We start from the raw sequence: 12,665 nt of genomic DNA, 5'->3' as shown, positions 1-12,665 counted from the left end.
ATATTTACAGTATTAACATTAGACTTGAACTTGTATTACAAGGTCTATGACTCAGATAAAAACAGTGTGTACTAATATGTTATATGATTCGAGATTGTACTTGTATTGTAACGTATCAACTATTCTTAAGATTAACAGTATATAATATACGCATATCATAAATAATTTGTACAACAAAAAATAAAAAATAACCCATTTTACTGGATTCATTTGAATAATAAATATGTTTTTCTGTATTTTTTTTTTCTTAAAAAAAATAACGAATATCTACAATTGTCTTTGACACAATATTTTAATAACAGACACTAACATAGTATTTGAAATAACATAGTATTAATATTTGTATTAAGGCACTCAATACTATAGGAATACTTGGAACGCGCATTGCTAAATTCCTCGCTTATCCAAAATACGTATAAATACTTATTATCAATTATAGGAGCATATTGCTAAATGACTTAAAATCAATGTATAAAGCGAATCTCGCGTATAAAAAAATGCCATCATCATATCTCACTGTGTGTAAAAATATTAAAAATTTGATCACGATGATTTTACTGATCACAACTTATGCTAGACTCACAATATGTGAATTAAACATGAGCTCTCTTATATTTGTACTTCATTGGAACATCTTTAGGCGCACATGATTGCAAACCGTAGATAAGGAAAAACCACTTTGCGTCACAGACTAAACCAAGTACACGCACAAGAGCTGGATGGCACATATAACATACTGAAGCGAAATACTATTTGGCGATGGCTGGACATTTTTCAAATGTTCAACTGATTGCTAACTCCACAACCGCTCAGCTATTTGTCTTAACATGATTTTTTTGTTGCTGATTTTTGTGGTGATGCCGCCGATTCCTTCGACATTGACAACATTCATCTACTGCTTCATGGTGCTGCACTTCTTGCTGTTTCTGCAGCCTAGTTGCTCTCCTGTGATTTGCGCAGGACATGCGAGGGCATCGCTTCCTCTCACACTTAATCGCACCATCCTAAAAGAAAAATTATAAATATTTTTGAAACTTTTGAAAGACTTGTAATTTTAAATTTGCAGTTTTATACTAGAAGTATCATGTGTTCTCCAAGTATTTGAAAATTTTAAATGTTTGTTATACATTATGTTCAATGTTTATATTTTGCACTATATTTACCTTGCATCGACAAGTGACACACTTTTGTTCTCCATGCGAGGAGAGCCAAGGGTGCCACTCTTTACCATTTTCATATGGCGCTCCAAGTGGATTCTTGCAGCCACCGTCTTGCATTATCTGTTCGTTCGTTCGTGCTATTTCTATAGTGCCCTGATCTTGTACTGTGCCAGGATCTGATATCACCATGGGAACTGCTTCATTTTTTATCTGAGAAGAGAAACATTTTATAACCACATAGCCAAAGACTTATAATAATATAGACTTATAATTTTACTTATAATTAATACATCTCATACAAATATTAAAGAATGATGAATATATACTAACCTCTGGACAAACTTTACAGCAGGCCTTTTTGTCTGGCCTGATAGCAATCTTTTCATCACATCGTAGTGGTGGACATTGTGTTCTTGGACATCTGATATCTAATGTTATCATATCGCAAGTGCAAACGGCGCAGGTATCAAAACCATTTGGTGGGAGATATGGGTGCCATGAAGAACCGGCTTTATGAAACTGATCTCCCAAATAACATCCACGAGGAGCAGAGCTATTAGTTGGTTCAGGCAATACGGTATTATCTGAAAAAATAAATTTAATAAATCAATAAACAATATTGAAATAAATGAAATAATCAAATTTTTCTTATAATTTTGTAAATTTATATAGTACTCACTCGTACAAACAGGACAGCATTCGCCTTCTCTTATTCTTCTGTCTTCTAGTCTGCATTTAGATAAAGGTGGACATTTAATGGCATCGCATTTAACTCTTCCGTGGACACATGAACACATCGTGCAAGATTCGGCCGCACTTCGCCATTGAGCACCTTCTACATAGAATCTTCCGGAATGGAAACAGCGCTGACCAGGATCAACAGATATTACAACTGGAGAATGTCCTTGGAGAGAATTGGATTCAGGATCGTAACTTGCACCACCCGTTGGAGACATTGCGGAAACGTCATTATCGGTGTAATGCGGCAGACAATTGGGAGGTACTTTTATCTGTAACGCAGAATATAACAAAATAAAAATAAAAATAAAAATAAAAGATAAATAATTATAAAATATAAAATGTCAATATAGGTTTAACATACATGTTTCAAAGTCGCTTTCAGCATCGTTTCGTTTTTAATCTTATCCTTCAAATCCAAAAACACCACGCCAGTTTCCAACCTAGCTAAATCTCCTTGCGTCACTCCAGCTAATGTGCCTTCGACATTTGTTGTAGTAAATTCTTCTTCTAACAAAGCTCTTGATACCGGCGCCCCTGGAGCTATAAACGGTACTTCTTCCAAATATAGCTCCATTGTTCTCTGATGGCTACCACGTCCGGCTATAGAAAGATCATAATGCAAGCTGCAATCCGCAGCATCAACTGCAAGCCAAGCTACTCCAACAATATTCGCAGGAGTGTTTAGATTTGGCCTCTTCAACAAGATCGCACCAGCGGGCGAATCTCTAGCATCCGCCACCGGCCTAGCGACAAGTCTACCTCGTACTAAAGATTCTTGGTGGGTTTTAGTTGCAACGTTAACGGCTAAATTTCCGGCGTAAAGTGGTTCAAGAACACGTGGTCCGAGTCGTTCTAAGGTGCCCGTCGCTCGACCATCGGCTGTGAGTGATGGTGTAAGGTCTTCTAATTCAGTACGCCTTTTTCCACTATCGTCGACTAAAGTAATCATTGGAGTTTGTGTCCTATCTAATTCGTCTACCTGTTAAAATATAACAAGATATAGTATTAATCTTCTATATATATAAAAATAAGTCGGGTTTTCCTTCCTGACGATTTAACTCCAGAACGCACGAACCGATTTCGACAATTTTGCATTCGTTGGAATGGTCTCGGGCTCCGCAAGGTTTATAGCTAAGAATATTAATGGTGCATGGCATCGTGCCCTAATGCAAATTGCTGGAACTTCACGCACCGTAATTAAAAATTCGAGTAATGACATTAGTGAGAATTATTAGAATTATGCTTGGTTAAGTCAACGAGCAATTCTTGCCGCCAAGAAATATTATGTACACGCACTGAATTTCACCATTCAATCAAAAATTGCTGGCGATTTGGTGACATACCAATGGTTCCGACTGGTTCCAGTTCGCCTTGCGTTCGCAATAACAAGTCGCAAGGCCAATCGCTTAGTGTTTGCAAGATAAATTTCAAATAGATTATTTAGAAAATCAATGTTTTTCACATGGGCAGTTATACGTTGCCTGTTCACAAGTTGGAAAACCATCCGCTTTGTTTGTGTTAACGTCAGACCAAAAAACGAAAATTTGGTTTACCAAAGAGCACTTCAATGAAACGGATAATTTGCGGATTCACTTTTATTTACTTAGAGAAGTTCAACTGAAAAACACTTCATTTTTGTAATCGAAATAAAATCATTACTGTTGTATAATAAAATCAAATTTTTCCTTTTTAAATATAAAACAAACAAAAAATTTCTTTCATCTTATCTTTCTCACGAAACCATCTGGTGGCGAAACGGAGTTCGTCGGGTTTGCTAGTAATTGATAAAAATATATCTCTATCAAAAATAATAATGAATATTATTAAATCTTAGTTGTTTGGTTATTAATGCTTACTTGAATGTTGTAAACCAATGCACCATCTCGATTAAGATACAACCACGCCAAACCACTAGTAGTAGTGGATTCAGCCGCCGATGAGGAAGAATGTAGCGCCGTTTGGAAAATTTCGCATGTCGCCCGGGTCACTACAGGTCCTTGAAGACGCAAAGCTTCGGGCCTTCTGCGAGATTCCACCGTGAGTGCTAATCGGCCGCGGGTCAACAAGCGCATATCGGCTGCAGATACAGGTGAAGACACTTCGATTACGTTCAATTCGTGACCGGGCTTACGCACACGACGTACCTGAAGGAAACAACAATTATTATTTATTAATCAATAGTTCAAACAGACATTATTCATTACTGCTGAATTGGGAACACGCTTATCGGTAGGATCAAATAAAATGAATGTCATACATGTAATTGAATTGTAATTATAAACATGATTTACATCTTGTCGGCCATAAATTTACTCCTCGTATTACAAAATAACATTTAATTTATTTCTAATTAAGAAAAATATAGTTGAAGGTAATATTTTATTATTAATAATATAATTGAAACGTATGCGCATCTAACAAAAATACAATGTTTATCAATTTTTAACTTCCCGTAGGGTAAGTTATTGTAATGGGCCGAAAATCGGAATTGAAAATTTTTACATTTCTCGACGTTTTGAAGGTTTCTGAACATTTTGGCATACCTCAGAAAAAATGGATGTGTGTGCGTGTGTATGTATGTATGGATACAAATTTCCAGTCACGTTTTCGGGCGCACGGATCAACCGATTTGAATGGTTCAAAAAACATTCGATTCCTATTGATAGGGAAAAGAGCTGATTAGTTTTTGGCGAAGGCAGATCCGTTTCGGAGATACGGAGCAAAGAGTGCAGAAAATAGAAATCGACTTTTTAAGAAAACGGAGTATCCGATTTGAATGATTTAAAAAGCATTCAATTAGTAATGATTGGGAAAAGAGGTGATTAGTTTTTGGCAAAGGCACGCCCAGCAATTTCGAAGATACGGAGCTAAATATGTAAAAAATGACAGTTTTTGAGAGAACTAAGCGTCCGATTTAAATGATTCAAAGAACTGTCTGCTTGCCTTAACAAAATAATTGATTTTGGAATTATTTTTTTTTTTTTAGTTTATTTTGTATATCGAAAATAATTCAGATTTTATTTTTATTCTGACTAAAGTTCTAATATAACTTAAACAAATAATTTTAAATTTGCAATTCAGTTTAGATAATTATTATAAATATTAGACAATGTTACAATATTTATAATAATCTATTTGAAAACATTCAGTATTCCTCGAACATTTCGTTACGGTACGGGAAGTTCCAGCAATTTTCCTTAAGGCACGATGCCATACACCCCACTAGTTTTGGTATAAATTATATAATGATGTCAAAATTTAATACAATTGAAACAGTCATATGTAGAGTTTGAAATGCATAAGGCTAAAGAAAAAGTTAATAAATTACCTCATCTAATATAATCAGGCCGCGTTCAACAAGTTCCAGTCTCACAGTGATAGGTACATCATTTCCATCATCAGGAGAAAATATACCATTAAATAAAATGGTTAAATGAATAGATGGGGTTGCTCCAACACTTGTGGAGACTACTGCAGTGCCACCTGCTCCGGACATACGCTCTCTATCTGTTCCAGAAGCTGGTTCCAAAAGTGAACTAAACAACTCAGTTCCTAAGGAGGCATACCGCCCGATACGACCACTTAGAATTAGCTCTATAATTAAAAAATGTTTTTATGAAATATATGCAAAATAAAACAATGAGTTATTACATTCTACATGTATGTTTGAGTTTCAATTTCTAATAAAAATCACTTACCACCACCAGTGTGGTTAACTCCGTCGCTATTCCAAAGCAAAGCTACAAATAACTTTTCATCTTTCAACAATCGCCTATATTCCTTAGGAACCCTTCTCCAAACTCCGCATACTTTTCCTGTGGCGTTCTGATATTCTCCATGAGTAACCAGAGAATGTTCTTCGAGTATACTGCCTGATTTGTCCAGAAATTGTAGAGCTCTTGGCCTCGATGCTGGTTGCGATACGTAAAATGAATAATGCAGATTTTTACGATGAAAATCGAATCGACCTGTTGCTACCACGTTTCTGGGATTATGTGAGTCAATAATCGCACTTAAATCTTCCCGACGGTGAATTAAAGGACTCCGTCCGGTTAATAAAGCAGCGAAATCTGTAATAAATTTTATTAATCATTCAATTTATATATTAACTTTAAATCCAACAAGAAAACAAAATTAATAAAATCAAATACATTGCAATTATGATAACATTCAACAAATATTAAGTAAATTTACTTACGCTTCATACTTTTTTCCTCTTCTTCGTTTGTATTTGTGGGTGAAACATCTTGTGGTATATCTGGGCCTGAAATAGAAAAAACATATTTAAAAACTTAAATCAAATTTTGAATATAATCTACAACTAATTTCAGTAAATGTAATTAATAATAAAATATTTATCCCGAACGCAAAACAGTTCTTACACATTATGGATGTTTTATTAATTGCTATAGTATTCATGTTGTTTTATTTAATATTAGGATATCAAATTTTATTTTGCACTGAATGAAGAGTAAGGTGTTAGTCGAAGCGTGTAGATATCAAATAATTAAAATTCGTACAATTTTTATAGGCGCAACGCCCGATTATTATGCATAACCAAGAAAATAATGACTTCAAGATTTTGTGGTTAAATTTATTATACAATAACATTTATCATCATGCTAGCAATTTTAGCTACAAATAGTTGAAAATTATTGAACAATATCATCATTTTATGAATAAAAGTAATTGATACCCTCTTAAAAGCTCTTAATTAAAGTTCAAAGCATAACTATTACATAACCTATACCATTTATATAAGAATTCATCAGATAATTCCGAAATATTTCAAGATTCTAAATAGCAGAACATTACTTCATCCAAAATACCGCACAGCAAGCCTTTTATATGAAAGGCAACTTGCCGCCTCATTAGACTTGAAGCGTTCACATGCAAGATGGAGGTTTTGTGATATGCACGACGAGGAGACGAAAATGGCCACTAATAAGCATATCAATAAAATACCAACTTCGGGTATCACTGAACAATCTAAAAGCTGTATTCGGAATATCTCCGACGTTGGAATGCAGAGCATTGACAACAAAAGGGTTGAAATTTATATGAGCACATGATGCTCGCATTGTGTAACGTCGTTACCAGAGATAAATGTTTATTACAAGCACTCTTAAAAATCTCTATTGCACGAATCAAATAAGAATTTATGATCAAATAAACACAACGTTGGTTAACAAAAGAGATTCGAACCTCTATTTGTACAATGGAACAAAATTCTTGTATAATGCATTACGATTGTTGTACACGCAGTATCAATACTTAAAGATGATGAACATCAAGATGATTACGTCAATTATACATTTTTATGAATCATTTTATTAGTAGATGCATCAAGATCTCAGAATTCGAACTATAGAAGAAGAAATTAGTCTTTACTGCACCAGATACAGAGCTCGTCTAAGTCGTCATCCAAACGTATTAGCGTCAGATCTGCTCAAGCCTTTACCACCAAAGCGTCTCAAAAAAGAATCTGCAATGATTTACTACAAAATTTAACATAACTTCTATGAAGGCGCTATCGCAGGATAGCGATCCTTCTCACGCAGACAAATAATATATAACTGTAACTAATGTAGCTGAATGTACTTTGTATAGCTATGAATAATAAATCAAAAAAAAAAAAAAAAAAAATTATTAGTATGCTTTACTATATGCGAAAAAGCTTTCTCTAAATCATTAGTGTTTCAAAATCCTTCTTCTGCATCGGGCCTTTTATAATTACTTATGGTCCGAGAGCGACATTAATAAAACCTCCATCTCAGGTAATCTGAATCGCATCAAGTAATCTCGCCAAACATGTCATTTTGGGATTTTTCAGTTCTCACCTTTAATTATATCAAGATTACCATCTAAACTTCGAATTCGGTATTCAAAAAATTTCAAAGAATACTCTTGTAAGAGTCGGCTGGTTGATGATTGTTCGTTTTATATGGCTGTTATATATACCATATATAATCTCTTTTGTGATAATCTGATCAGAGATTATGGTGCACTCGCCGGTATCAAAGGCATTCAGATGCGCCTTCCTAGAAAAGATAGTATTCAATTGGATTCATCTAAAGTCCCCTCGCGACATCGGAATGCAGAATGTTGTGAAACTCGCGCCCGTTCACTTCAAACGTGGTGCTTTCTAATTGATTTCGGTGCTCGGCTGCATCGATCAGGGCTGACTATGAGCGCCAGCGAATGAACCATCATCCACGGCTATTATGTTACTTTATTGCCCAACCGTATTTCGTACCGCACGAGCGGAGTTTTCAATCGAACTTGCCCTATAGACGAAGATATCCAAAGAACTGATAAATGCAATGAAGGATTTTAACGCCGCATTTGGTGGTCATAATTTAAATTGATGGTAAAATTATTGAATTTGTATAAAAAGTCTGACTACTCATTAACCCTCCGTCGGTCGGCGTGGTCTGGCCAGACTTCTTTCGACTTCAATTAAAAAAAAAAATACTTCTAGTAATCCTATCGACTTGAAATTTCTTGACTTTTCCTAAAATTTCATTAGCTGACGATCAATGAAAAAATCAGGACGAAAAAATGTACAGAAGGATAATTATAAGGATATTAACTTTTTTATACTTCGAACGGTCGAAAAGGTCTGTCTAGACCACCCATACATTTTGTATGAAATATACGCTTTTTGATATATGTAAACCAGTATTTTGTCTTTTTTCATGGTATTTTCTATTCAAACTGCGTTGTTTATATTCTTTGCTATGTGTTCTAACATGAATGTTAGTATTTTCATGAAGAGAGTTCCTTGAGAACCTACCAAACTTATTGGTAATCGCAAACACTGAAAATCGGATGAATAATGCACACATTATCAACAATTTTTCTACCCGTACTGCGTTCGAAATTTTTTTGGCAAACCTGTAGTGAAATTATATTTTCACTTTGAGTTTTACAGCTCATTTCAAAGGCGACGCACCTCATTTTGTTTTCATTTGAATTTCACATTCATTTCAAAGGCGCCGAAAAAGAATAAGTATTATTTTTCATTGATTTAAAACAGAAAAATTAACAAAAAAAGTAATGATTTTTTTTATATTTCTTGATTTTTTTATATAATCGTTAATATATAGGACACCAAAAACTCATTTATCCCATATAAATGCATGTAAAATGAATGGTGGTCCAGCCAGACCTTTCCGACCGTTCGAAGGTGAAAAAATATCCGACCGACGGAGGGTTAAATTGCTGGTAAAATTATTGAATTTGTATAAAAAGTCTGAGGACTCATTAAATAATCTATTACATATTATTATCTAGGAATCATAAAAACAAGCATTTTCGAAATAGAATGTTAAATGAAAATTATTGAAACGGTGGCCAAGCGTCAAGGTTAGTGAGTACATTACGTTTACATGACGTACTAACAGCTAAGATGCATTATTAAAGCTTAATGAGACAAATAATATGCAAATATCTTGCAGTCACGCGATACATTTTAAACATTTTATGAAATAATTATTCGATCTATTCGATCACTACCAATTATAGTACTAACGCGTTAGGTAAATAATTACCGGTAAACTTTTTATAATGCCGCTCTAAATGATTATATTATTTCTTGCTCTTTTTATGATTTTGAATATTTTCATACTACAGAAAACAAGTAAATTATTTTATAGCAAATGATCTATTTAATCTTTGCAACAATTTAATGGTTGCTACCACACATTTCCGATCCAGAAGTATTTTTATAAACTGTTTTGATCGACTAGATAATATATGTTATGTCACGCTTTCGACGTTTTAGAGACACGCTTGTCATGTCAATCTTTGTAGGCAGCGATAACTCAATTAATTTTCTCTTTGGTAACCATCCAAGTTTCTAACGCAACATGGAGTTCAAGAATCACTTGAGCGTGATGGCGTCAGGACATATCATGGAAACGCCATTTACATGTTGCAGGTGAGTGTTAAAACTAGACTAAAGTCGTTCCAGAACGCGATATATTTTCACTAATACACACACGTTAATAATAAATCGGGTTAGCAGTCGTTTGAAGATGAATTACTCTTATTAATTCACTGTCCATTAAAACACGCACGCAAACTCTGTGACAACCGCAGGAAGGGTTAATGATCGGAATACTAATAACGATTCGATACTACAGTTAAATTATTTATAAACATCCTTTCATTAGTACATCGATTTGATACAGATTAAATACAACGATTGATGCATTCAGTGCAAGATTACTTCAAATGCATCGTTTTTTGATCTCATTTTGATGTGAATAGTTATGCAATTAAGTATATATGGTCGTTCGATCATTACATGACAATGAGTTTATTCCGAGTATAACATAAATGACTTATGTTCAAATGAACCGGTAACAACAAGAAATACGATATATTGAAGATTGGGCGAGAGGGCAAAGAGGCTCGCTTATAGAGGTTACGAATCGAATGTGACCCGGCACATTCATTACCACAACAATGAGCCAAAGCTTTTTATTCTACTTTTTATTTCTTCGCACGGGCATGTTATCTTTTTATGTGCGAGATGAGATTTGAATAAAACTCCCAAAAAAGAACAACAACAAAGCGGGTTTGCTGGAGCCTCCATGCCACGAATAACAAAAAATCCTCCAAAGTTATCATCAAAAAGAGAACCGAACGAAGGCAAATGATTTTACGCTTTTTAATGTTTATGATTCAAAATGTCATAAGTGCAAGTGTGACGCTTTTTTATTTGCTAAAGCTAAGCGTCAGATTCGACTGGCACGAGCAGAATTATGAACGTTAAAATAGTTTAGAATAGTAACACATATAAAAGATTAAGTATTGAAACAAAAATGTACAAAACGTCTAAGCTTCTCGAGGCCCCAAACTGGTGCAGTCGCGTTAAAACATAAAAGCTCAAGTGTGAAAACGCCCATAATAAATGTCGAGCGCTGTTTTATTTTTCTTAATGTTATGAATGCTATATATAAAGAAATTTTATCGCGAACATGTTTATAAGAATCTGCAACCTATCCTCAGAATACAAGTTATAAAGGAGTATGTAAATATCTTGGTTTTTATATCGTAAGAAAGTGGATTTTAATGGTACAATTAAATTCAAAATAAGTCTTTCGGTCATTGTAAAATATTACAAAACTTACATATCATCGGCAAAAAAACAGCACTACTTGTAAACAATAATTTTACATCATAATAATTAAGTAAAACAATTACGATTTTGATGAAACTTCGTATAACGATAGATATTGTAGTTTGAAATAACATATTGTAATGTTTATGGGCTTACAATAAGCGATTGAATTGTGAAAATTTATCAAAGTTTATAATTTCACCACGAGCTTCAGCGGTTCTAATGAGAATTTGTGCCGAAGCATATGTACGTTCTTCGGTATTTCGTAGGAAGCTACTGATTATAGTTGACGTCCACACTTAAAATTAGAATACGAAATGGATGAGATGACATGTGTTGAACAAATTATTTGGAAAATTGGAAATCGTTAAGATTATTTTCTACTGAAAGCGAAAATGTTATTTTAGAAATAAATAGTTGAATATTTGATCTTAATCTAAATCCAAACTAAGCTCATACAATAAGCCACTTTTACATAAATCTTTATTCAAACCAATTTGGTGCTATGGTATACAATTGTGGGGCAGTGCTCATAAGATTAATATAGAAATAATACAGAAATTTCAAAACAAATTTTTGAAAATTGCCTTAGGAGCTCCAAAATATGCTCCCAACTGGTTGATTCATGTCGACACGAATAGACCTACCATAAATGAAGTAATAACAAAACAGCACATAAGTATAGAAACAAGCTAATCAGTCACCCAAATTCATTAACAAACTCCTTGGTAACAGAGCTATGAACTATCCAAGATGATTGAAAAGAAAAGCGCCAGTGGATTTAAGCCATCAACTCTCCTGATAAAAATTGGAAATAACTCAATCATTAATCATAAAAAAATATTTAATAAGTAAATAGTTAAAATTATATAATTATCAATAAAATATTGTGAATTTTATATCGCATGGAAAAACAACTAATGAGTTGTTTTTTCCAACATGCCCTTGTAGTATACAATGTCCCTTTTCGACCGACTATTGTAAATTCTTCAAATTTATTGAATGTCCTTTACTGGTCAGTTGTAAATAAAAGAGATAATAAAAAAAATTATCTAAATATCTGAATATCATTTCTTATTGATCAAGTTGATTATGAATACGTATCAGGAAGTTCACGCAACTCGCCTCAAGGTAAAATGCTACTTACAACTAGTTGTAAAACTGTCACATTGTTAATTAAATTATGATTTTTCATAACAATATTATATCGAGATCTCGATTGGTACGTGGCCATGCGCATTGAGGCCTTCGCGATCGCCGAGTGGTTCACGCTGTCACAGTTTCACTATTTACGATGCGGCGCCGACGTTATTAATTTTCGCATATCTTCTTTTCCCGTGATTAGGCGCCTCTTCTAATTGCGCACAAGACGAGCGCGTGCTGTTCCGCTACTACCGAATCGCGCAGTGCTTGGGAACAATTCACCGCGGTTTGTCATGCTGATCAATCGCCTTTTTCTTATTGTCAGATGTTTATTGTCATTTTAAGTGCTAAATTTAAATCGAACGTTGTAATTGAAATAGCAAGATTGCTATTTTTATAAATTAAAGAAGTTTATCACAAAATAAAAAAAAAACTAGTGGGGCGCATGGCATCGTGCCTTAAGGCAAATTGCTGGAACTTCCCGTACCAAA

General features: G+C 34.1%; 1 protein-coding gene across 2 annotated transcripts in view; it reads right to left on the bottom strand.

The window, feature by feature from the left end:
- Positions 1-178: 178 nt before the first annotated feature.
- Positions 179-12,665, bottom strand: part of LOC113366015 (dorsal-ventral patterning protein Sog) — a 51,778-nt gene continuing 39,291 nt past the window's right edge. Inside the window, exons 4-12 of one of the 2 annotated variants that reach the window (XM_026607561.1) lie at positions 6,100-6,165; positions 5,600-5,971; positions 5,230-5,495; positions 3,758-4,045; positions 2,263-2,880; positions 1,840-2,170; positions 1,491-1,744; positions 1,164-1,370; positions 179-1,004 (exon numbers count right to left, since the gene is read on the bottom strand). In XM_026607561.1, the coding sequence (XP_026463346.1) occupies positions 810-1,004; positions 1,164-1,370; positions 1,491-1,744; positions 1,840-2,170; positions 2,263-2,880; positions 3,758-4,045; positions 5,230-5,495; positions 5,600-5,971; positions 6,100-6,165 (2,597 nt within the window). In that variant the 3' untranslated portion in view covers positions 179-809. The remainder of the gene's footprint in view (positions 1,005-1,163; positions 1,371-1,490; positions 1,745-1,839; positions 2,171-2,262; positions 2,881-3,757; positions 4,046-5,229; positions 5,496-5,599; positions 5,972-6,099; positions 6,166-12,665) is intronic. The other variant, XM_026607562.1, reaches the window with a different exon arrangement.

Source organism: Ctenocephalides felis, unplaced genomic scaffold, assembly GCF_003426905.1.
Source record: "Ctenocephalides felis isolate EL2017-DRISC unplaced genomic scaffold, ASM342690v1 CF-g0.4_SCAFFOLD_01170, whole genome shotgun sequence".
In the NCBI taxonomy this organism is placed as follows: domain Eukaryota; kingdom Metazoa; phylum Arthropoda; class Insecta; order Siphonaptera; family Pulicidae; genus Ctenocephalides; species Ctenocephalides felis.
Note: the sequence above shows the minus strand (reverse complement) of the source record. Positions and strands in the feature narration are given on the sequence as shown.